Raw genomic sequence first — 26,408 nt, forward strand, 5'->3', positions numbered from 1 at the left:
AGTTTCCATGGCTTGTCTTATAGCGTGTTTAATATAGAAGCTGTGGCCAATGCTCTTCTGGAGGAGAAAATATGAATGTTTGCTACACAAATCTTTAGCTTTTCCTGGGCCTACCTTTCTTCAGGTCCAAATGGCCCTGAGTGCCAGTGTCCACACGAGGGCCACTGGTACCTGGCCAACAACAATAAGTACTGCATCCGGGATAATGGTACAAGGTGCCATAGTTCCAAGTTCACCTGCCTCAATGGGAACTGCATCCCAGAGCAGTGGAAATGTAACGACATCGATGACTGTGGTGACAGCAGTGACGAGCTGGAAACTCTCTGTGGTGAGTTGGACTCTTGGAACTTTTGTTAAGAACTCACAATGTGCCAAGTGTTTGGTCCTTTTAGAAGTGAAAAACATTTACTCTGAGAATCTAGACTTGCACTTTGCTTAAATCGCACATACGCTGATATATGTGCTGTGAAGTAGTGTATGATGCTTTTTCAGGAAGCACCTCTATAGTGGTTAAGAGCAAAGGTGCTGGATGCCATTCACAGTCTGTAGAGCCCTGGGAAAGTTACTTAACCTCTCTGAGCCTCGATCACATTAAAGCATTGTGTCTGAAAACTTAACGTGATTAAGTTTAATGTGATTGAGATAAACTTATACATTGAGATGGCAGAGAAATGGAGTGACTTTGCCATTTGCTTAAAATACTTCATTTGCTAAAAGAAGCATACAAAATATTTGCTTAATCTAACTAATTTAAAGTGTTATCTCACTTTGCATGCAGTGCGTTTTGCCTTGGAAGGTAAACCCAAAGTGTCTTATTTTATTTGCTTGTATCTTTTTTAGAAAATGGGATGATGCTTTAATCCAGAAGCTTCTTCAATGTTTTTTTTTCCCCTCCTCTTAGCCTATCACACCTGCCCTTTGACGAGCTTCACCTGTGCCAACGGGCGATGTGTCCAATATCGTTATCGTTGTGATCACTACAATGACTGTGGTGACAACAGTGATGAGGCAGGGTGCCTGTTCAGGGCTTGTAACGAAACCACGGAATTTACTTGCAGTAATGGAAAGTGCATCCCGCTTCACCTAGTCTGCGATGGAATGGACCACTGCCATGATCACAATGCCTCAGATGAGAAAAATTGCTGTAAGTTCATCTTCAGTACTTGTGCTTTGGAGTCTTGAAGTCTTAGCGCTTGGGAGATGAAATTTTTATATAAAGACAATGCATTTTCTGAGAAAAAACCCCATCGTATTCATCTAAAACATACATTTCATTTTAATACAGTCTACTAAGCGATTTTTTAAAACTATTCTACCTAGTATTTGAATTATTCACCTAAATTTATGGATCTGTACAACCATCGACTATTTAACGTTCAGTATTTTCTCCTTGGTTTATACATCTGACGGTTTGAAAGCTTTACCAGTGGTTACTGACAAAAATGATTGATTAATGTGTTGTGTTTAATGTTTGTTGTGCAAAAAGGTATGTAGTACAGTGTTGACTGAAATGATTTGTCTCTTTAGTTTTTCTGATAAATTGCTTTTTAGTGAATTGGTTTTCCACAATTTCTGGGATTTGCACTTTAGAATCTTGAGAAAACAAAAGGGCGGAGCGTGAGCACAAATGTATTTTTAGTTTGGGTATATCTACATGTTCCATTGCTTTTGTAGGCACTTAAACACAATATTTATTCGGGTGTGCCTTTTTTTTTTTTTTATCAACAAGTGGCCAATCTGTTTCATCTATCTCCCCAAACTTTTTTTTTTTTTTTTTTTTTGGCAGTAGTTGGGCCTCTCACTGCCGTGGCCTCTCCCGTTGTGGAGCACAGGCTCCGGACGCGCAGGCTCAGCAGCCATGGCTCACGGGCCCAGCCGCTCCGCGGCATGTGGGATCCTCCTGGACCGGGGGCACGAACCCGTGTCCCCTGCATCGGCAGGCGGACTCTCAACCACTGCGCCACCAGGGAAGCCCCCAAACTTTATTTTGAGTATTTTAATGCAACTCCCAGACATACATATCACTGATAAAGACCTTCTGAAAAACAACTACTATGCCAGTATTATGCCCAACAAAATCAACAATACTTATTTAATATCCTCTAGTACTCAGTCCATATTCAAATTTTATCACTTGTCCCCAAATGTCAACAGTTGCTCTGTTCAAATTATGATTCAGGCAAGGTCTACACATTGATTTAGGCTGGAATTGAGGCCTAGTGATTTGATTACATTAGACTCAATTCTTTGGGCAAGAACACTTCATAGGTGGAGTTATTTCTTGTCGTATCACATAATGAAGCACATAATGCTTGATTGTTCCGCTTTAAGTGAGGATGAAATTAATTAGTGAATTTAGAAGTCAGCCTGAATCTTCCCTTAGGAAGTTCCCATCAACCTTTCACCCAGTGGTTTTAGCATCCATGGATGGTTGTTCCATAAATTCATTATTACTTTAAGGGTTACAAAATAGGCATTTTAAAATTTTGTCGTTCCTTGCACATTTATTAGCTGACGTTCCATAAAGAAGAAATTTCCCTTATTAACTATTTTGTTATCCTGAAATAAAATTCTGCAGGGTAAATGTCTGATTCCTTTCCTTTGTCATTTTTGAGAGTAATGAGTTGGTGACCAATGAGCACTAAGTTTTTGCTTTGTTTTGTTTTTACTATTGTGTTAAACTCATGGATTTTTACGTTTTTGAGTTTAAATGCAGTGAAGTAAGTTACTGGTTTCGGTGCTTAATTGTTCTATCTTCGGCCAGCAGGAACCCTGGTAAAGTTGGGTTCTCTGTTATTTTGACTTGACCCCATTCAGTCTTCCATAGCTCAGACTTGTACATTTCCTGTCTCAGACCTGGAATTGGCCTCATTCCTTTTGTGGTATTTAAAAATTACCACAGTGTTGCATTACCCATTCCTATTTGGCTTTTATTGCTTCTAGGCCTTTTTATTGGACAGAGCTGGGAAATACAATTCTTAAGGGGAAAAAAAATGATATTGGTATTTTCCATTTTAATTTGGGATAACAGGTTTTTTACCTTTTGGATTTTATAATCATGTCTGTTTTACTTAAAAATCTTGGTTTGTAATAAGTGACATTAACATAGTCACTTATTTGCTTTATTCTATAATAATTTCAACATGCCTATAAGAATTTCAACGTAACCACACAAATATAATTAAAGATTTTAGGTCCTTCTTGTTCTTAGATTATTTCCCACTAGGAATATGCAGTCATTTGTTACTGTTTCCAAATTTTAGGAATTGCTTTTCTTTATCTATTTTTATTTCATTATGTTTATTTATACAAAATAATGTGCATGGTTTCATAGTCAAAATTATATGACAAGGTGCATTCACAGAAGTCCTTCTTCCTTGTCCTCTCCACCCTGCTCCCTCCATACTATTCTCAATCTGTTCATAGGGGTTACAATTTTCATTAGTTTTATCTTTTCATCGTTGTTGTTTTTAGTGTAAGCATTTCTTTCTTGCTAGACATACACACTGCCATCATTTTTCTTACACAAAAGATAGCCTAGTGTTCTGCTTTTTTTTTTTTTTTTTTTTTTTCGGTACACGGGCCTCTCACTGTTATGGCCTCTCCCGCTGTGGAGCACAGGCTCCGGACGTGCAGGCTCAGCGGCCATGGCTCACGGGCCCAGCCGCTCCGCGGCATGTGGGATCTTCCCGGACCGGGACATGAACCCGTGTCCCCTGCATTGGCAGGCGGACTCTCAATCACTGCGCCACCAGGGAAGCCCTCTGCTTTCTTACTGTTGATATATCCTGGAGATCATACCATCATTCCTTATCAATATACAGAGATCTTCATTCCTTTTTACAGCTACATATTACTCCATTGTGTGGATATGCCATCATTTATTTAACCAAGAGTGGGGATTCATGCTGATGCTATTAAATAATGAAAACAGACAATTAAAACTATAAAGCAGCCTCCCCTCACCTCCATGGCCTCCGGTATCAGCTGGAAATATCTCTTTTTACTGTAGAATGTATGGCATCCCATAAGTGTCATGGATCATGCCTCTGTGATAGCTTTGAACATCCTTCCCTTCTGGTGGTTTGATTCTGCAATAGATCTGTTAGCGTGGACGTGTATGATGTGTATGTGGTGGGTAAGTTCCAAATGTTTATCTGATTGTCTTTTTCAAGCTGATCGCACGTGCCAGCCTGGATACGTAAAATGTATGAATTCAACTGTTTGTATTCCTCATCTTTTCTTGTGTGATGGAGACAATGACTGTGGAGATATGAGTGATGAAAACCCCATTTTCTGTGGTAAGATAAAACTGCGTTTCCTTCTGTGGTTCCAGGGATGCATGTCTTGAGCTAATGCAAAGATACATCGCCTGGGTGTTTGGGCTAATTTCAATTTGTCATCTCAAATTGACCTTGTAAGTAGATTCAGTAGGCAGTTACTTTAGGATGTAATTGTAGGGGCATAAGAAGCCCCTTCTCTCTGTTCCCTGGCTGGATGCCTGACTCCAAATATTTCTTCCAGAGACCAGCTCTAATGCCTATCTTTCTACAATTAAAGACCTTTTGTCTTCAGGAACTCCAGGCAGAATTTGCACATTGAGCCCTTGTATTTGCTCTCAATACATTTGTAGTAGCCATTAGTAACTGAAAGGATTTTTCTCTCTTTTTCATATGTTTGACTTTCAGAAACCTTAATTTCATATTTAGCCATTTGGTTTAATCAAATAATTTCCTGTATCTATTAAACTAAAAGGCCTTTCTTAAGCACGATGATTTTGAGACTATTGGTGTAAATAGATGCATCCTTTAAGAACTTAGTGATTGTCACCAGGCCAGGTTACAGTCCAAGAGCAGGAGTCAGTTGTAAAAACAGCAGCAAGAGGTAGCAGAAAATCTAGAAAACACATTAGACCAGAACTACCTCAGGTTATGTGAGAAAAGAATCAATGTTCACGTGTAGGCAGAGTCATTTACTCAAATGAATTATAAGGATGATTAAGAGCAGAACTTTGATAACTCTCTAGAATCATGGTCTAAGATGGCTAAAAGATTGTGTGTAGGGTGAACTCAGATTTGGTTATATTGTTGTTTTTGCTTTTCAGTAGCATTTATTTTATTTTATGTTATGGCAGAAAACGTAGAACCAAGTTTTCTTTTATCTATAATTTGTGATTTCATGTGTCAAAAAAATAGTCTTTTGGTATTTCTAGCAAATGCAATCCATTTTTGAACTTCTGGAATTTGGAAAAAAATTCTGGGAAACTGGAGTGGTATTGCTCTCCCATACTCTTCCCTCCCAATGGAAAACTTACACAAAAACTCATTTCCCAGGCCTCAGCCTTCCTTTCTTGGCAACTCGTATCCAGATCAGAGATACAGGCAGGTTATTAGGAACAAGCTTGTGTGTTGCTCATGGGTTTTATCTTCTTTGCCTCCTGCAGTCTCTAAGTCGTGTAAGAGCGATGAGTTCCACTGCACATCTGGATCCTGTATTCCTAGCTTTTGGTTTTGTGATCACGAAAGAGATTGTCCTGACGGCTCTGATGAACCTGACACTTGTGGTAAGAGAGTAAACAAGCATGAAAAGCATTGTAATGCGGCTGGAGACCCTCTTCCGACTACTTCAAATATAGACTACGATTCTGGCTGCGGGATGTTTGCACTCCTTACTGAAACCACTCAGCAGACATTCATTAAAAACCTATTCATGCAGGGCACTGGGTGGGTTGCTGATCAGGATATGGAGGCTGCTGATCGATGCAGATGAAAAGAGATTATGTTGGTGATGCACCTGGTACCTGCCTGGCTTGTAGAACTCAATTAATTGTAATTGACTCTGAGTTGGAATTTCTGAACTTGGCTGAGTTCTGACCCATAAGACTGTGGGAGGATCCAAGAGTGATTGAAATCATCATATATAGGTGGAGGGGGCATATGAGGGGCACATATTTCTTTCTGTTCTGTGTGCCAGCTGAGGAGGTAGGGTCCATGGCCATCTGAGCTTCCTGAGATGTTCCAAGGACCTTCTAGTCATATTCTTAGAGGCAGTTGTGTGTTGCTTGTGTTTGAAGGCTGCTATTTACCTTTGCAAGTCCTAATCTATATCCACGCACAATTTTTTTTACATAATTAAAAAAATATAAAGGTAAAATCGAATACATTGCTTTTTTGTCTGTCAATATTGCTGTATAGGGGTCAGCAAACTATGGCCATGGGCCAGCTGCTTGTCTTTATAAATAAAGTTTCATTAGAATGCAGCCACATCCTGGCTATGGCTGCCTTTTTGCTACAATGGCAGTGTCAAGTAGGCGCGACAGAGAACATATGGCCTGTGAGCCTAAAATATATACTGTCTGGTTAAGAGAGAGTTTGCTGACCCCTGTTACAAAGTCTTCATACTCCTGTTTAATGGCTGTGTGATATTCCATTGAGTGGTTATATGATCATTGAATTAACTGCCTCTATTTTAAGCATTTAGATTGCTTTATTTTTTTCCTGTATTATAAATATCACTGCAGTAAGTACCATCACATATAAAGCTTTTTTTTGGAGTGGTATTTTCTTTTTTCTTTTTATAAATTTATTTATTTATTTTGGCTGCATTGGGTCTTCGTTGCTGCGCGCAGGCTTTCTCTAGTTGCGGTGCATGGGCTTCTCACAGTGGTGGCTTCTCTTGTTGCAGAGCACGGGCTCTAGGGCGCGCGGGCTTCAGTAGTTGTGGCACACAGGCTCAGTAGTTGTGGCGCACGGGCTTAGTTGCTCCATGGCAATGTGGGATCTTCCCGGACCAGGGCTCGAACCTGTGTCCCCTGCATTGGCAGGCAGATTCCCAACGACTGCGACACCAGGGAAGTCCCTGGAGGGGTATTTTCTTAAGACCATTAGCCTAGTTTTGCAGCTGAATTCAGACTATTTTCTATTCCTATCTTCCCTCAGGTTCAAATTCTGTGGCTAATAGAAAATGGTATTAGAAGCTCTTTGCCAATTTCTTTTTCCCCAACACTAAGAGTTTTGAGAAAACAAAGGGCACATAGAGTTTTGAGGATCTGTAAAGGAAATAATTAGTAACTGTTAGGTGGGTAGAATAGTCTTAGAGATTGGTTTAAATATATGAACTATTGGTTCAAATATATGAAGAATAAATATAGTTTCCAGACTTTTCCATGGGAACCAAAGTCATAGTAATAGCAATTAGTACCAACTGTCTGACATATCTAAATAGAAGTAAACACGCAATCTAATATGAATGCATTCTCATAATATGCAGAGATATTTTTTTCTAGTTTTATTGAGATATAATTGACATACAGCACTGTGTAAGTTTAAGGTATAGAGCATGATTTACACACATCATGAAATGATTACCACAATGAGTTTGGTGCACATCCAATACACAGATATTATTTTAAAGAGATAATAAGATGTATATAAAAGAGTAAAATCCCCATTCCTTCACCCTCCTACGGTCCCCTCCCTCCCTAGACATAATCACTATTAAGTGTGAATTCTTCTTATCTTTATCTATATATCCTGACATGTAGTTTTTAAAACACAAATAGGATCTTACTACCTATATTTTTTCTGCAATTCCCCCCCCCACTTTTTTTTTTTTAGCCTAACAGTAGCTTGTCACTTAGAAAGTGCAGCTCTATCTGATTCCTTTGCACTGCTGAATATTGCTGTAAAGTATGGGTGTTCCATGTGTTTTTATCCCTTTCCCAGCTGATGGATATTTAGGTTGTTTCCATTTTTTCACTATAAGACATAATGCTAGCATGAACATCCTGCATATGTGGGAAGATTCTTATAGGCTAGATCTCTAGGACTAGCATTCCTGTGTCAAAGGGGATATGTTTCTTTCAAAGACTGTATTGATATGTACTCTTTTCTTACCAGCTTATGAAAGGTCATGTTTCTCCTTACTGTTATTATTGTGCTGTATTTTTAGTGGTTAAAATTAAATTTTCTTTAGCCCTAGGCTAATTTTGAGGGGTCTCTGGGTTTATTGGCATATGACAACTTGATTCGTTGACATGTGGGATATGATTAAAGAACTCTAATTGGTGTTCTAGAAAGCCCATGCTGTAGTAGGCTTCTCTCAAGATTCCTGGACTGCAAACCACTCTTCTCACCAAGACTGCTTTTTATATTTTTTCAGAGTTTTCTGAGCCAACATGCTTCAGTGATGAATTCAGGTGTGACAATAACAGGTGCATCCAAGTAGAGTGGGTCTGTGATGGTGATAATGACTGTGGGGACATGAGTGATGAGGATGAAAGACACCACTGTGGTAAGTGCAAACAATCAATTCCTCTGCATTGTCACATTCTAGGGAAACTCAGTAGATTTATTTTTCTGTCTTTGGAATATGTGGTTGTCAGAGAGGTTCCTCTTTGTTGAATGCACACAGATAGAATGTTACCTTTATTTTTACGCCCAAGAATGTTTGATATCGTTCACTTAAATGCTTTAAAATGATGAAAAATGATTTTAATGTTTACTTTTTTTCTGTTGCATTTAGGTAATGGAAATAATGTCCTACATTTCTAGAGCATATAAAGAGAACTCAGTTGGCCACTCTTAATAGCAGTTTTAATAGTGTTGCAATTAACTGTGCCTCCAGTTTTATCCATTACCCTAGAGCTGTTAGGGGGTGGGGGGGTCATTCCTTTTAAGTGAATTATGGAACAAACTATGGAACACCATCTCCCATTACCAACAGAGCATAGAACTCTTAGCTAAGGTGTCTTGGAAGAGTGTCTTTCCATGGTAGAATAATAAAAACAATGACTCCATGATGTCTGCATTTGATTGTTACCTCATATGTCCATGACTTTGGTGGTGGTCCATGGTTCTACATATATTCTATGAAATGGGTGGTTGGCAGCTGCACAAACATGGACTGTAGATATACTTTTCTCCCATATCTCCTCACCAAGACTCCCTTCCTCTTGTCTCCTCTTTACCCTCAGTGAGATTGGATAAAATACCTGTATTTTATTCTGCAGGCTTTCATGATTACATGTTAGCATCTTAGCTCTTTCCTAACAGTGTCTTGGTTTCTGACAACTCTTATTGACATACACAGCTCCTATACACCTAGGAAAGAAGCCCTAGCTTTTTGGAAAATTTTATGACTTTGAGCTATCTAGTCAACCATTGTGAGCTTCAGTTTTCTCATCTGTAGAACTGGCATAAAAATGCCTATCTCACATTGTGTTTGAGTGATTATACTTTGTAAACTAAAAAATGTTACCAAATGTAAGGGATTTTTGGTATTCAATTAATAAAATGTGAGTAGTTTTTTTTTTTTGTTTGTTTGTTTGTTTTGTGTGCGTGTGTGTTTTTTTTTTTTTGCGGTACGTGGGCCTCTCACTGTTGTGGCCTCTCCCGTTGCGGAGCACAGGCTCCGGACGCGCAGGCTCAGCGGCCATGGCTCACGGGCCCAGCCGCTCCGCGGCATGTGGGATCTTCCCGGACCGGGGCATGAACCCATGTCCCCTGCATCGGCAGGTGGACTCTCAACCACTGCACCACCAGGGAAGCCCTACCTTTACTTTTTACTTCTGAAAAAAAATCAAAGATCCAAAGCAATTAAAATGAAAATTTGGGAGCGTAGTTTGTCTACCTATTTTCCCTTCATTTCCTTTCATCCCTCAGACTATTATGTAATGTCAAGCAAGATAAATAATGCTTCAGAATGAATTTGACTTCTAGAATGAGCTCTCATGTGATTTCTGATTCTCATGTGCTTTGGTTTCAGAGAGTCACAGCTGCTCAAGTTCTGAGTTTCTCTGTGTAAGTAGCGTGTCTCCATCCAGGAGGTGCATCCCTCAATCTTGGGTTTGCGATGGCGATGCGGATTGCTCTGATGCCTATGATGAGCACCAGAACTGCACCAGGAGATCCTGCTCTGAAACGGAGTTCACCTGTAGTAATGGACTGTGTATCCCCGACTGGTTCAGGTGAATTGGGGATTAAACAATCTACCAACAAACCTAAACTTCCATGAGGCAGGACTGGGGCCTGGAGCCCATGGTACTGTTAGTGGTCTATGAAAATGTTTGGATTTCTTTTAAAATCAAAAGAAAAAAAAAAGAAAGTTTAGGTCAAAGAAAGTATTATAATACCAAATAATATTAATATATCTGGCTTTATACCAATGTGGTCTTTAATTATAAATGTTTTTTATGGTGGTAAAAGTCACATAATATAAAACATACTATTTTAACCACATTTAAGTGTACAGTTCAGTGGCACTAAGTATATTCACATTGCTGTGCAACTCTTACCATCATCCGTCTCTGGAATTTTTCACCTTCCTAAACCGAAAATCTGTCCTCTTTAAACACTAACTCCCCATTCGCCCTCCCCACTCGCCTTAACCCCCGGCCCCTGGCATCTACCAATGTACTTTCTGACTCTATGAATTTGACTATTCTAGGGAAATAAATAAATATTTTTATGGAGGAAGGGGCCCATGAAGGCAAAAGTGCCTAGGGTCCATGAAGGTCATAACGTGACCTTGCACGGAGGGTCAGAGAGATGAATGAAGTGGGCTTGCTAGAAGAAAGTTCTTTCTTGAGGTAGCTGAGGCTCTTGGTTTTCCACTTGGAGTAGAGGCATGGGTACAAGAAATACTTCATTCTCTTCTCTCTGCTGTAAGAAGAATAACGGTGTGAGCATGATGATAAATGGGTCTGGGCGCTGCGGCTCAGGGTCAACCAGGCAACAGTGAGAGGCAGGTGAGGTGGACCTTGGGCAAGTGTTCCAGCTAAGAGACGCAGACACTAGTCAGCGTCATTTGTGTGGAGGGAAATTGCGAATCTGGATTTTCACCTGAAATATTCTGATTTTAAATGCTGGAAACATATTAAAAAAACCCTCTCAAGAGTGGTACTGGGTTTCATGACACAGGTGTGACCGGCGCAACGACTGTGGTGACTACAGTGATGAGAGGGACTGCGTGTACCCTGCCTGCGACAAGGTCCATTTTACCTGTCAGAATGGGCTCTGCATTTATAAGGCCTTTGTCTGTGATGGGGAAAATGACTGTGGAGATGACTCAGATGAGCTGGAACACCTGTGTCACACCCCGGAGACCACGTGTCCCCCTCATCAGTTCAGGTGTGACAATGGGAACTGCATCGAGATGGTGAAAGTCTGCAACCACCTAGATGACTGTTTAGACAACAGTGATGAGAAAGGATGTGGTGAGTATAACAGAAGATCGGGGAAAAGGAAACCAGGGGGACAATGTGGATTTTCAACCCTTCATGACTTAGCAGGACTTGTCAGTTGGTTCTCTAAGTAGAATATTGCCAGAAAATTACCATTGCTTGTCTAGCAGAAAGCAAGGATTTCTTGGTATCTAAGGTCAGTCACAAACATTTTGTGGACTAATTCATGAGTTAGGCAGTCATTACAGAGAACAGGAGATGAACAAATTCAGGCCAACGGTATCTAACAGCAGAGAGTGTTGATTCTCTTTGGCCTCTTGCAATGACTTGTTTCCTTCACTGCCTCTCTGCTAGGATTCCTTAGCCTGTTTTGTTTTTTTTTTAATAAATTTATTTATTTTATTTATTTTTATTTTTGGCTGTATTGGGTCTTTGTTGCTGCACACAGGCTTTCTCTAATTGCGGGGAGCGGGGGCTATTCTTCGTTGCGGTGCGCGGGCTTCTCATTGCGGTGGCTTCTCTTGTTGTGCAGCACGGGCTCTGGGCGCGCGGGCTTCAGTAGTTGTGGCTTGCGGGCTCAGTAGTTGTGGCTCGTGGGCTTAGTTGCTCTGCGGCATGTGGGATCTTCCCGGACCAGGGCTCGAACCCGTGTCTCCTGCATTGGCAGGCGGATTCTTAATCACTGCGCCACCAGAGAAGTCCCCTTAGCCTGTTCTTAATTTTCATCCTCAGGTGACTAAAGGGGAGAGTTTAATTGGCAGCCCCTCCCCCCCGCCCCCCACCAAACTCCCACAAGTAAACCCGTCTAGAATTTATAAAGTACAGAATCTTAAGGAAGTGTTCTCCCGCGCTGTGTAGTTAGTTTTTGAATGAGGATGGCCATGTGTCAAAGGACCAGCCAGAGGTACCCTCCTGGGGTGCTGGGTGGCTCATCCCATTTGTGAGACTCAGTCAAGTGAGCACTTCTCTTCCCACCTCCATGTTCAGGGATGTCACACTGCGAGCCTGAAATTGGCCATGGTGTGAGTCGTGGCACCATTGAAATGGAAGAGGCTACAAATTAGAGCTCCCCCCTCCCCCCATCCCACCCCACACCCCAGACCTGTTTTACCAGCACACCACTGTGTGGGCTCTTCTGCTCTTCTTTCTTCTCTCTCCTGCTATTTCACTTCTAAATTTATCGATTAAAAGAAGATTGGCAGGTATAGGATTAGAAGTCAAACTTGTTGGTTGTATTAGTTGTTAAAACCACTGGTGAAGGATCAAGTTGGGAGGAAGTTGAGTAAGAGTGACTTTTGAATAATGTAGGGCCTTTAGAAATCCCTTCTTATCTGTCTTCTTTTAGCATGATTCATTAAGAATTGGGTCTGTCCAAACGAAGCAAAACAAAATGAAACAAAAAGGATTGGGTCTGTCCAGTGGGAAGGTTGACTTTGGACCACTATGGTGGATCCGTTGCTGTCAACTTAGGTTCTCTGATAACTGTCTTTTACCTACAGGTGTTAATGAATGCAATGACCCTTCACTCAGTGGCTGCGACCACAATTGCACAGACACTTTAACCAGTTTCTATTGTTCTTGTAACCCTGGTTACAAGCTGTTGTCTGACAAGCGGACTTGTGTTGATATTGATGAATGCAAGGAGACGCCCTTTGTCTGTAGCCAGAAGTGTGAGAACGTACTGGGCTCTTACATCTGCAAGTGTGCCCCAGGCTACATCCGTGAGCCAGATGGAAAGACCTGCCGGCAGAACAGCAACATCGAGCCCGATCTCATTTTTAGCAACCGTTACTATTTGAGAAATCTAACTATCGATGGCCATTTATACTCCCTCATCTTGCAAGGACTGGGTAATGCTGTGGCAGTGGATTTTGACCGAGTAGAAAAGAGATTGTACTGGCTTGATATAGAGAATAAAGTCATTGAGAGAATGTTTCTGAACAAGACAAACAGGGAGACAGTCATAAAGTACAATCTACCGGGTACAGAAAGTCTGGCTGTCGACTGGGTTACCAGGTAAGAAAAAGCTGAGGAGCTTTTTAAGAGTTAAAAGGCGTTTTGCTTTTAAAAAAGTATTCAAACCGTGTTTCCATCCTAACAGAGAGCTGATCTTTTCCAACTTGGGTTAATGGGTGGATACATTTTAATGCTTCTGCATGTTTTTGTTTTTTTCTGCTATGTACCTAATAATCAAATGGGATACCACAGAACCTAAAATCTAGTGATTTTAAGAATTTATGATATCAATTTCATGGGGAGGGGCATCACAAAGGAGGAAAGAGCTCTGTTATTACTGGCCATTCAGTGAACTGGAGGTGTTGTGAAGGGATGATGCATGCATTTGTTGGTGCATTCAGTCATCGAAAGCTGTTGCCTAAGTGCCTCCTGCATGCAGTGCTATGCTAGGAACTGGGGTCTAGAGGTCAACAAGACAGACACAGCCCCTGCTTTCCTGGCGTTCACAGGCTGCTTGCAATGCTATTTATTCACAGCCTGGGCTGGTTGTAAAATGGAGAATGGCCGACTTGAAACTCTGAGCATCTTTAAGGGAGATGGTGATACTTTAATTCAAGTCCACCAGCTCAACCACACTTCTTCACATCTCTATTGCATATCGAATCTATCAGATATTTGGCTTTGTGGTTGACATGAAGCTGGAGGCACTTAGCCTGCAAATATTATTGCTTCAGTCACCTCAGACCTACAGAGGACTCTTCCACGTCTTCTCTGTTTGACCATCTTAAGGGTAAAGGTCCTAAGATGGGGGATGGAGAATTGGCCCCCTAGTTCTACCTGAATAGTAACTGGCCTGCCGTAGGTGCTCAAGGACTGCCTACAGAAAAATGAATAAAATCTTGATCATGTGAATACAAGTATTTTATATATAGTGGCTCTTTTGTGTGTCAAAAAGCATAGTGATTAATGATTTGCAGGAACAGAACTAATTGTGGTACTGCTCCTATCTTATCCTTTGCTGCAATGCAAGAAAAGGTAATATTTTAGCCTTGATATTGTCATTCAGCCCTCTCTCCCCAAAACTGGTAGGATGAGATTTTCCCCTGGATTTCGGCTACTTTCCTGTCATTCTAGGCATGTTCTTGACCAGGGGAAAGAATTAGGTACATATGTGGTACTGAGAAAGATGGAGCAAAAACGTCTAGGGTGAGGGTAGGATAAAATATCTCATGACCGAAGCATTTTCTCAAATGTTCAAGAAGGAGTACAGCCAGGCTAAACATTCCTTAGAACACAAGGCAGGATAGAACCCAGTCACATTTAAGTTTGTAGGGGACAGTTCTAAGATACTAATTACATTGAAATTTGAAACCATTTCCCCAATATCAATAAAGATGTTCATAGCGAACTCAAGGATGTTTGGTTTCCAAGGCCCTTAAACTTGATATACAAGTTTTTCAAAGCACCATTATGCACAGTGGAAAATTGTGCCGGTTCTCAGTCCTCTTAATTTTTCTTGGAGCGTGCATGGAGTGTCTTCTCCATATTCTGTTCACTGGGTCAGCGTTTTGACTGTGGAATAAAGAGAAATTAACGAGTTGGCAGGAAGCCCCACAGAGTGGAGTGCCCTGTGGTGGAGCCAGTCTTGAATTCCTGCTCTAGCTCTTACTAATCAGCAACCTCTGGGCCTCAGCAGCCTCATCAGGAAAACAGGAATAATGGGCTTCCCTGGTGGCGCAGTGGTTGAGAGTCCGCCTGCCGATGCAGGGGACACGGGTTCGTGCCCCGGTCTGGGAAGATCCCACATGCCGCGGAGCGGCTGGGCCCGTGAGCCATGGCCGCTGAGCCTGCGCGTCCAGAGCCTGTGATCCGCAACGGGAGAGGCCACAACAGTGAGAGGCCCGCGTACTGCAAAAAAAAAAAAAAGAAAACAGGAATAAGATATTAAATAATATACTATTAAAAAAAGTCCTTAGCCCAGGGCTTGGCATTTAATAGATGTTTGCTATTATTATTGCTATTATTACCCTCTACAATGTTGGAATCTAAAATTGTGGCCATCTCATACATCAGGATTTACCCAACTGAATTAAATAGCAAGGCTTGTGCATTTATGCATACTCATTCCCTCATCCCCAAGCCTAAAAAGATGCTACTAACAGTCCTAACAGTTAAATATTCTGACACCTCGCATGGTTGGATCAGGCTTGCCTCTGGCAAGGAGACATTGGGGTCTTTTGGAAGAGAAATCGTTTCAGTAGGAATTGACTATCAGATCTCAAATGACACTCACTCTAGGAGTTTTGAACCCTTTGGAAGGTTATGGATACTTTAAGACTCTGGTGGTACCCACAGACCCCTTGCTGGATAAAGCCACGTAACAAATTTATGCTTATACAAAAATTTTGCGTCAGTTTTAGAAGGTACACCCCCCGCCCCCAGAGCCTAGGCTACCCTGGTGTCAGATTGAGGACCCCAGATTAAGAACCCTGCCTTATAGAAAATAAATGGATTTTATTGAATAGCAATATATTCAGAACTGAAATATCCTTGAGGTAAGAGATTCTAATAAGTTTCTAAAGCTTTTTGAGTTTAAGTAAAACTTGGCACAGGGTAAGAAACTCATTTTGCCAGCCTACTGGGACGGGGCCAGGGAGGGGGTCAGGTTTTTCTTTATCCGAAGGATGCCATGATTCAGAGTTCCCTTGTGCAGTCTCAATGATAGCACTTAGACAAGTTTGTTTCCTTGACTCCACCATTTAAACTGTAGTTCATGATACTCATTGATCACTCTCACTTCCGCTTCCCTGCTCCTCTAAAGCCTGGAACATTGCTTGGGGAAGATGCCTTTTGCTGCACGAAGCAAGTAAAGCTAGAATCCTTGTGTGAAGTGTGGCCCCAGAATTTCCTGTTGTAAGGTGACATCAGGAAGAGTAGCACACATTCTTGCATCTTCCGTTGCCTCATGGCAGGAAGGTCAACTGTGTTTCCCCTTGTCCTTGTTTGCCTGGGGGAAAAGTGCTTGGATCGGAAATTGTGTGGCTAAATGTGCCTTTTTTCTCAAGTAAAATGGCTATAACTCCTGGTTCTCCATTTTCAGAAAGCTGTTTTGGGTGGATTCCCACCTGAATTGCCTTTCTGTCTCTGACCTCAATGGTCGATACCGCCGCAAGCTGGCTGAGCACTGTGTGGATGCCAACAACACCTTCTGCATTGAGAATCCCAGAGGAATTGCCCTTCACCCTCGATATGGGTATTGTCTCCCTGTAATCTTGGGCTCTTCTTTTATGCCCTTCTTCCACCTCTGTTACCACAAAGGCTGTTCACGTAGTGATATCAAGGCCAGTGTCTTGTTGGAGTTTGTCTTCTGCTTTTCCTACCTGGTAAATGGCTTAGTATAATGGGTAGAAGCATGGCTTGTTCAAATGCTATTCATCGGCTATTCTATTTTCTTTGCCATGACACACCATTTCACTTTCAAAGTCACATTTGGCTGCATGCAAGTAATTTATGGTTTAAAAAAACAACAACCCACCTTTACTGGACTTTCCATGTCCAATCCACTGAAATCCCCAGTTAATCATGTTCATTCCTGAGCATTTCCTGTGCATCATGCCCTGTTAGATTATTTTCTGTTCTCTTTCCTTTGTGAAAGGCTCTGTAGGATGTAAACTCCATTTCTCTAATTGGAGAAAACTTATGTCTTTGCCACTGAGTTCTTTTGGCTTCGGGGACTGACCCTTTGTGTTTGCTCCAACAGGCATGTCTATTGGGGAGACTGGGCTGACCGAGCATACATTGGGAGAGTAGGCATGGACGGAACCCATAAGTCTGTGATTATTTCTACCAAGATCAAGTGGCCCAATGGCCTCACCATTGATTACACCAATGATCTACTATACTGGACAGATGCCCACCTGGGTTACATTGAGTACGTAGAAAAGAATAAAGCAAACTGGGTGACTGCTGATTCTAAACACCAGTGCTTGTGTTGCCAGTGCATTTTTCCCAGGCAGCTTCTAACTGGCCTGTTTGTTGGAAGTCACTTCTAACTAAAGTGCCTATAGGTGCCAAGCTCTATGGTATGGTGCAAGAGAAAGAGCATGAACTCTGAAGTCATACAGATCAGGATATTGTCTTGGTGCTTTTACTTCTTATCCTCCTAAAAAAGCAGCTAGTAATCTCTCCCCTATGGTAGTCAACTTAGTGCTCAACTCATCTTAATTCCCTTATCCCTTTACTTTACCCTACCCTCCCAAATATATGATTAATAGACTTGGAAAAATTATACTGTTCAATGAAAAGTACTCCTTGTAAAAAAGATAATACAAATTATTAGCCAAGCAGTACATGTGTATTTCGGGGCATTGCTAATTATGGCCCAGTTGGACTATGGTAATGTCTTCTGGGCATTTATGAACTAGTACCCAGATACACAGCCTGTTGCATGCAAAAGCAGGGAATTGTTGTTAATTCACTAGAGCTATTTTAAAGGTTTAAAAAATCCTGTCATTCTATTAAATTTATTTTGAAAAAAATTACACTTGACAAAAAATACCCATAAAAGTATCTGAGGTCTTTATATAGAGATCATGCAAGAACTGAAGGAGAAGACAAGACTGCTTTCTGGTTTATGACCTTTTTAAAGAAACAGATAATGACTAAGTTCTGGTCATTTATCTGCAGTCTTATTAACAGAGGTCAAGAAGATATTCAAGTTTTCCTTTACCTTCTTTAAGTTTCCATAAATTATGATATTTTGGAAAAAATTTCTAACATCACACGGCTAATGTTATCAACTTCTTTAGTTGCTAGCTCATTCCACCTCTTGTGACTTTTAGGGTCTGCTCCCAGTTTTTTAAATATTAAAATATCAGTATTCTGACATAGGTTCAGAGGAATGCATGAGACCTAGATTCACTAATAATGTCTGGGTCATGATTAATAATACATGTGCTACCAGTGTGTACAAAGCTAACCCTGCTGGCCTCTAGGTTAACTCAGCTAGTCTATCCCGCTAAGGTTATACTGAGAATCAAGCTGTCTCTGAAAACTGCTTCTTCCCTTGTCTTCCTGAGGAGACAGAAGTCCAGCTTTAGATTGCTTTCCTCTGATGGCTTAGGAAACAGTGTTCATCCCAGGATATTGAAAGAATGCTTCATGGAGAACATCAACATAAGAGATTATAAACCTTCAAGAGCTGAACCAGCTGCATCAGCAGGAAAGCAGCTGTGATTAGGAATTAGTGATCTTTAAACTCCTCTGGTTATTCCTATTTTTTTTCTTTTGATTTTTTTTAACATCTTTATTAGAGTATAATTGCTTTACAATGGTGTGTTAGTTTCTGCTTTATAACAAAGTGAATCACTTATACGTATACATATGTCCCCATATCTCTTCCCTTCCTCCCCCCTCCCTATCCCACCCCTCTAGGTGGTCACAAAGCACCGAGCTGATCTCCCTGTGCTATGCGGCTGCTTCCCACTAGCTATCTATTTTACATTTGGTAGTGTATATATGTCCATGCCACTCTCTCACTTTGTCCCAGCTTACCCTTCCCCTTCCCCATATCCTCAAGTCCATTCTCTAGTAGGTCTGCGTCTTTATTCCCGTCTTACCCCTAGGTTCTTCATGACCATTTTTTTTTTTTATATTCCATGTATATGTGTTAGCATACGGTATTTGTTTTTCTCTTTCTGACTTACTTCACTCTGTGTGACAGACTCTAGGTCCATCCACCTTACTACAAATAACTCAATTTCGTTTCTTTTTATGGCTGAGTAATATTTCCTTGTATTTATGTGCAACATCTTCTTATCCATTCATCTATCGATGGACACTTAGGTTGCTTCCATGTCCTGGCTATTGTAAATAGAGCTGCAATGAATATTTTGGTACATGACTCTTTTTGAATTATGATTTTCTCAGGTACAGGCCCAGTAGAGGGATTGCTGGGTCATATGGTAGTACTAGTTTTAGCTTTTTTTTTTTTTTTTTTTTTTGCTGTATGCGGGCCTCTCACTGCTGTGGCCTCTCCCGTTGCGGAGCACAGGCTCCGGACGCGCAGGCTCAGCGGCCATGGCTCACGGGCCTAGCCGCTCCGCGGCATGTGGGATCTTCCCGGCCCGGGGCACGAACCTGTGTCCCCTGCATCGGCAGGCGGACTCTCAACCACTGCGCCACCAGGGAAGCCCCTATTTTTAGTTGCTTAAGGAACCTCCATACTGTTCTCCATAGTGGCTGTATCAATTTAAATTCCCACCAACAGTGCAAGAGGGTCCCCTTTTCTCCACACCCTCTCCAGCATTTATTGTTTATAGATTTTTTGATGATGGCCACTCTGACAGGTGTGAGATGATATCTTATTGTAGTTTTGATTTGCATTTCTCTAATGATTAATGATGTTGAGCATCCTTTCATGTGTTTGTGGGCAATCTGTATATCTTCTTTGGAGAAATGTCTATTTAGGTCTTCTGCCCATTTTTCGATTGGGTTGTTTGTTTTTTTGATATTGAGCTGCATGAGCTGCTTGTAAATTTTGGAGATTAATCCTTTGTCAGTTACTTCATTTGCAAATATTTTTTCCCATTCTGAGGGTTGTCTTTTCATCTTGTTTATGGTTTCCTTTGCTGTGCAAAAGCTTTGAAGTTTCATTAGGTCTCATTTGTTTATTTTTGTTTTTAATTTCGATTTCTCTAGGAGGTGGGTCAAAAAGGATCTTGCTGTGATTTATGTCACAGAGTGTTCTGCCTATGTTTTCCTCTAAGAGTTTGATAGTGTCTGGCCTTACATTTAGGTCTTTAATCCATTTTGAGTTTATTTTTGTGTATGGTGTTAAGAAGTGTTCTAATTTCATTCTTTTACATGTAGCCGTCCAGTTTTCCCAGCACCACTTATTGAAGAGGCTGTCTTTTCTCCACTGTATATTCTTGCCTCCTTTAACAAAGATAAGGTGACCATATGTGCATGGATTTATCTCTGGGCTTTCTATCCTGTTCCATTGATCTATATTTCTGTTTTTGTGCCAGTACCATACTGTCTTGATTACTGTAGCTTTGTAGTATAGTCTGAAGTCAGGGAGCCTGATTCCTCCAGCTCTGTTTTTCTTTCTCAAGATTGCTTTGGCTATTCGGGATGTTTTGTGTTTCCATATAAATTGTGAAATTTTTTGTTCTAGTTCTGTGAAAAATGCCACTGGTAGTTTGATAGGGATTGCATTGAATCTGTAGATTGCTTTGGGTAGTATAGTCATTTTCACAATGTTGATTCTTCCAATCCAAGAACATGGTATATCTCTCCATCTATTTGTATCATCTTTAATTTCTTTCATCAGTGTCTTATAGTTTTTTGCCTACAATTCTTTTTTCTTCTTAGGTAGGTTTATTCCTAGGTATTTTATTCTATTTATTGCTGTGGTAAATGGGAGTGTTTCCTTAATTTCACTTTCAGATTTTTCATCATTAGTATATAGGAATGCAAGAGATTTCTGTGCATTAATTTTGTATCCTGCTACTTTACCAAATTCATTGATTAGCTCTAGTAGTTTTCTGGTAGCATCTTCAGGATTCTCTACGTATATAGTATCATGTCATCTGCAAACAGTGACACCTTTACTTCTTCTTTTCCGATTTGGATTCCTTTTATTTCTTTTTCTTCTCAGATTGCTGCAGCTAAAACTTTCAAAACTATGTTGAATAATAGTGGTGAGAGTGGGCAACCTTGTCTTGCTCCTGATCTTAGTGGAAATGGTTTCAGGTTTTCACCATTGAGGGTGATGTTGGCTGTGGGTTTGTCATATATGGCCTTTATTATGTTGAGGAAAGTTCCCTCTATGCTTACTTTCTGGAGGGTTTTTATCATAAATGGGTGTTGAATTTTTTCAAAAGCTTTCTCTGCATCTATTGAGATGATTATATGGTTTTTCTCCTTTAATTTGTTAATATGGTGTATCACATTGATTGATTTGCATATATTGAAGAATCCTTGCATTCCTAGGATAAACCCCACTTGATCATGGTGTATGATCCTTTTAATGTGTTGTTGGATTCTATTTGCTAGTATTTTGTTGAGGATCTTTTCATCTATGTTCATCAGTGTTATTGGCCTGTAGTTTTCTTTCTTTGTGACATCTTTGTCTGGTTTTGGTACCAGGGTGATGGTGGCCTCGTAGAATGAGTTTGGGAGTGTTCCTCCCTCTGCTATATTTTGGAAGAGTTTCGGAAGGATAGGTGTTAGCTCTTCTCTAAATGTTTGATAAAATTCTCCTGTGAAGCCATCTGGTCCTGGGCTTTTGTTTGTTGGAAGATTTTTAATCACAGTCTCAATTTCAGTGCTTGTGATTGGTCTGTTCATATTTTCTATTTCTTCCTGGTTCAGTCTCAGAAGGTTGTGCATTCCTAAGAATTTTTCCATTTCTTCCAGGTTGTCCATTTTATTGGCATAGAGTTGCCAATAAAATCTCTCATGATCCTTTGTATTTCTGCAGTGTCAGTTGTTACTTCTCCTTTTTCATTTCTAATTCTATTCATTTGAGTCTTCTCCCTTTTTTTCTTGATGAGTCTGGCTAATGGTTTATCAATTTTGTTTATCTTCTCAAAGAACCACTTTTAGTTTTATTGATCTTTGCTCTTATTTCCTTCATTTGTTTTTCATTTATTTCTGATCTGATATTTATGATTTCTTTCCTTCTACTAACTTTGGGGTTTTTTTGTTGTTCTTTCTCTAATTGCTTTAGGTGTAAGTTTAGGTTGTTTATTTGAGATGTTTCCTGTTTCTTAAGGTAGGATTGTATTGCTATAAACTTCCCTCTTAGAACTGCTTTTGCTGCATCCCATAGGTTTTGGGTCGTTGTGTTTTCATTGTCATTTGTTTCTAGGTTTTTTTTTATTTCCTCTTTGATTTCTTCAGTGATATCTTGGTTATTAAATAGTGTATTGTTTAGCCTCCATGTGTTTGTAGTTTTTACAGATTTTTTCCTGTAATTGATATCTAGTCTCATAGCGTTGTGGTTGGAAAAGATACTTGATACGATTTCAAGTTTCTTAAAGTTACCAAGGCTTGATTTGTAACCCAAGATATGATCTATCCTTGAGAATATTCCATGAGCACTTGAGAAAGGTTATTCCTATTTTTAAGGCATTGCTTTTGCAACTTTTACATTTTTCATTCAGTCCAAATAAACTTTAAGTTTAGTTTTTGTTTTAATTGAAGACTAAAAGTTTTGAGGAAGATCTGAACTTCAGTTACCTCTAGAAGGTAGAACTTTATTCATTTATTTGTCAGCCTCTATCCTTAAAGGCATTAGAGGAGGGGCATTATCTTCACTGAGTGACTCTTCCTTCCTCCGACTCCAGGTACTCTGATTTGGAGGGCCACCATCGGCACACGGTGTACGAAACCGGGACACTGCCTCATCCCTTTGCTATAACTGTTTTTGAAGACACCATTTATTGGACAGATTGGAACACAAAGACAGTTGAAAAGGGAAACAAATACAATGGGTCAAATAGGGTGGCGCTGGTGAACACAACACACAGACCATATGACATCCGTGTGTATCATCCCTACAGGCAGCCAATTGGTGAGTAAGTGATTTGGAAGTTTTTGCACAGTTGCTTTAGGGTCTTGTGCATTCCGTTCCTGTTTTTGTTTTTTAAGCATAAATATCATGATTTATACTGGGAATGGTGTTACTTGCTAATGTTTTCTACAAAGCAAATGCTGAGAGTTGAGGGGATGGAAATATCTTTAGAATTTATTCCCCTATTCCTGGAAAAGTCTGCTTACAATTCTTTTTCATAGCACCTGCTCTATTCTTAAAGATCAGTCTGGACTTTCTTTTTGATAAGAATCAACAGTTGTTATGTTGCCTTTTGACATTTCAGCCCTAAATACTTAAGAAAGCACCTCTGGAAAATACAGACATTTCCTGTATAACCACAATAAATTGTAACACCGAAGAGATGTATTATAATAACATGGATGCATTTATAACAATCATTTCTTTACAATATCAATCTACTGAAATGATTAGTTTAAAAGAAATGCTTAAAAGAAAGTTATAGTAACTATAAAACATCATTTATTAAATGTCTGTTTGCACTTGATATCTAGCCAAGTTCTGGAGTATTCTTTGGGGATAGAATGGATTTTGTGGGCCCACTTTGTTGTGGTGTCTTGTTAAAACATACGATAAACTTGGAAGTTAGGAAAAATGAGAATTGGCAAAATATTTTTTTCTGGAAGTTAATATTCTTCATATTATTTAGCAGAAGTTCAAATTCATCTTTACCTCTGAGTTGCGGCCCAGAAAAGTAGTATAGTTGTTGCTCAGTTTATCCATCCACCTGATTCTTGTGCAACTTCTGTTGCCTATATCCTTAGGATGAGAGAATATAGCATCTGCTGAAAATGAAAACTTTAACTTAGATTGTGGGCACATGGATGTAAACTAAATTTCCCACCTGCTCTCCAAGAACTTTGGGAGACACAGGTTTTCTAGCCCAACACCAGTGAGTAAGCCTCACTTCTGGTAGCACATAAATCAATTTTCTGTACTAGCAACAGCGTTGCTAAAACAGCTCTACCATATGTACTCTTTATGCACTTTTGCACAAAGCATGAATCTAGGATAACGTTTCTTTTTTACTAAGAGGTGATGAGTTTTATGCGGCTGGTAATCAGCGCGTCTGTGCTTGATACTCTCTTTAAGTGAATGAACATATATTTTCTTCCTTCTTTCACTAGTGACTAATCCCTGCAGTACCAACAATGGTGGCTGTTCTCATCTCTGCCTCATCAAAGAAGGAGGCAGTGGGTTCACTTGCGAGTGTCCAGATAACTTCCATACTGTCCGGCATAGTTACAGCACCCAGTGCCTGCCCATGTGCTCTAGCACCCAATTCCTGTGTGCCAACAGTGAAATGTAAGGCTCTCTTCTCCCTCTCCCCATTGCCTCTCCAGCCCTTGGACACACATTGAACTTCAAGGCTCCAGGGGATGGGAGTTTTCCAATGAACCAAGATTTTGGCTAATTAACGTGGCTCATTTGGGATGCACCAAGACCAGGAAAGTTGGATCTCCAACCGTCCAACTTTCTCTAACTTCGATAGTTTCGTCCATGAAAGAAGGAATTTGTGAACCAAATGGTTACGCCCATGCATGCAAGTTTTTGTTTCTGTAGCAAGGAAGCAAACTGTGTGTTTTTTTAATTTCTTAGGAATTGTCCAGAGTCTCAGGGCCAAGAATGTATACAAGTGTATACTGAAAAATAGCCCTCAGGAGTGATAGAATTTCTCCGTCTTTTTCAAACATATGCTGGCCTAGCTTCTTAGATGACTATGCCAGAGGATCCAGGGTCACACATTCAAATCCATTTTTGATGATTTGTATTTGTTACGAAACAGGGTCACAGCTTATTTCCCTCACAATGGCCACAGGCCTTGATGACTAGGGGCTGAGTCAGAGAGTGAGGTCAAGAGGAGATGTTAATGCAAATCATAACATCTAAGATTCAGTGGCAGATTATTTTGACGATTGAATAAGGTATCCTAGGTTAAGAATCTAGCATACACCCATCATGACATAGACTCTCAAAAAATGTCAGTGCCTCCAGCTTTCCAGCCAGTACCCAAATGTCATATATCCCTCTGGCTGACAGTCCCAACCTATCCCTGTTTCCAGAACCACAGCTCCAAACACACACTCCACTCTTTGTCGTGGCAGGAATTTAATCATCATACTCAAAGCATTTTTTCAGTGTGTGCTGGGTCTTAACAAACCTGGTCTATGTCACCTTGTTATGTTTTCTCTGAAAATATTCCACAGTAGCTAAGGTTTAATTGATCCTCTTCTTGGGCCGTGAGAGAACTCGTGTGTATCATTCCTTAGAATTCCATTTTCCCTTCTTCTCTCTGGATAGTCGTTGCCTGCTCCTCCAACCACTTGGTGTTTTGCTAGGAGAAGTGCTCTGTTTTCTCTGTGTAGGTGTATTCCCATCTGGTGGAAATGTGATGGGCAGAGAGACTGCTTGGATGGTTCCGACGAGCCCATCACTTGCCCGCAGCGCTACTGCCGGTTAGGACAGTACCAGTGCATGGATGGCAACTGTACCAGCCCACACTTCATATGCAATGCTCATCAGGATTGCCCTGATGGGTCTGATGAAGACTCGGTTCTTTGTGGTGTGTTGAACAGCTTTCTACCTTCTCTGCCCACTTCTATAGTTGATCGCCCATGGTTCTGTAGGGATTTTCTGAATGTCATAATCCAAAAACTGGTCCAAAATCCTAGGGGAAAAAAAAAAACTCAGAGTCCATCCTACATCTATTTTTATAAAGTTTAAAAAAAATCCCAGGTCTCTACAAGGAAGATGGTTGAGGTAGATACTAAGTTGTCTATATTGCTGGTTCTTTACTGTATGCTGTGCATAGAATCTCCTTTGAGAGCTAACATTGAGGGTGAAATGAGGGATTCCCACATTTTAAACAGGGACTCTCAGTTGTAATATTTATTTATGTTTCCATTTTTAAAAAGCCCCATCAAAACCCAAAAAAACAACTCTCCAAACCAAAATCAACACATAAACAATAGCAACAAACAGAAAGTTTGAAAACCTTTGTCCATTAGGGCAACAGGTACAGGAGAAGGTGAATTTAGTAAGCTGTCAGTGATTCAGTCCTTATCCCTTAATTCTGCATGCAAGAAAAAGATATTTAAGAATTTAGGAGACAGTAATAGTCAAAGGAATAACTGCTCACGTAGTGGTACTGGTTAATAATAAGTGCATTAGGGCATACGTCCTCTAAGAAGAAATTAGAATCGAGTTCTCCAGGATCCATTAGTGTAAATTAGGAGCTTTCGTTCCTGACACCTTCCAAGCTGATAACCAAATGTCCCCGCTTGCAGAACATCACCAGTGTGAGTCCAACGAATGGCAGTGCGCCAACAAACGTTGCATCCCGGAATCCTGGCAGTGTGACATGGAGGACGACTGCGGAGATAACTCGGACGAAGACAGTTCCCACTGTGCCAGCAGGACCTGCCGGCCGGGCTATTTTAAGTGTGCCAATGGCCACTGCATCCCTCAGAGCTGGAAGTGTGATGTAGACAATGACTGCGGAGACTACTCAGACGAGCCCCTCCAGGAATGCTGTAAGTTCCTGTGAGAGGGACCTGGCCTGACCGGGAGCAGGGAACAAGATGGATGGAGAGAGGGTGTGCAGCCCCTGCTGCAGCCCCATGGGGTGCCCCCTCTCGGCTCTTCCCCGCG

The 26,408-nt window shown here is 40.7% G+C and overlaps 1 protein-coding gene across 1 annotated transcript in view; it reads left to right on the plus strand.

The window, feature by feature from the left end:
- LRP2 (LDL receptor related protein 2) overlaps window positions 1-26,408 on the plus strand; it is a 196,594-nt gene that overhangs the window by 131,210 nt on the left and 38,976 nt on the right. The window contains exons 43-56 of the mRNA XM_060301487.1: window positions 125-328; window positions 902-1,144; window positions 4,176-4,301; window positions 5,444-5,563; window positions 8,161-8,296; window positions 9,770-9,967; window positions 10,920-11,215; window positions 12,682-13,198; window positions 16,239-16,391; window positions 16,899-17,069; window positions 22,492-22,718; window positions 23,885-24,062; window positions 25,124-25,320; window positions 26,045-26,290. Of these exons, the coding sequence (XP_060157470.1) occupies window positions 125-328; window positions 902-1,144; window positions 4,176-4,301; window positions 5,444-5,563; window positions 8,161-8,296; window positions 9,770-9,967; window positions 10,920-11,215; window positions 12,682-13,198; window positions 16,239-16,391; window positions 16,899-17,069; window positions 22,492-22,718; window positions 23,885-24,062; window positions 25,124-25,320; window positions 26,045-26,290 (3,012 nt within the window). The remainder of the gene's footprint in view (window positions 1-124; window positions 329-901; window positions 1,145-4,175; window positions 4,302-5,443; window positions 5,564-8,160; window positions 8,297-9,769; window positions 9,968-10,919; window positions 11,216-12,681; window positions 13,199-16,238; window positions 16,392-16,898; window positions 17,070-22,491; window positions 22,719-23,884; window positions 24,063-25,123; window positions 25,321-26,044; window positions 26,291-26,408) is intronic.

The sequence above is a fragment of the Globicephala melas genome, chromosome 7 (assembly GCF_963455315.2).
Source record: "Globicephala melas chromosome 7, mGloMel1.2, whole genome shotgun sequence".
Classification (NCBI taxonomy): Eukaryota; Metazoa; Chordata; class Mammalia; order Artiodactyla; family Delphinidae; genus Globicephala; species Globicephala melas.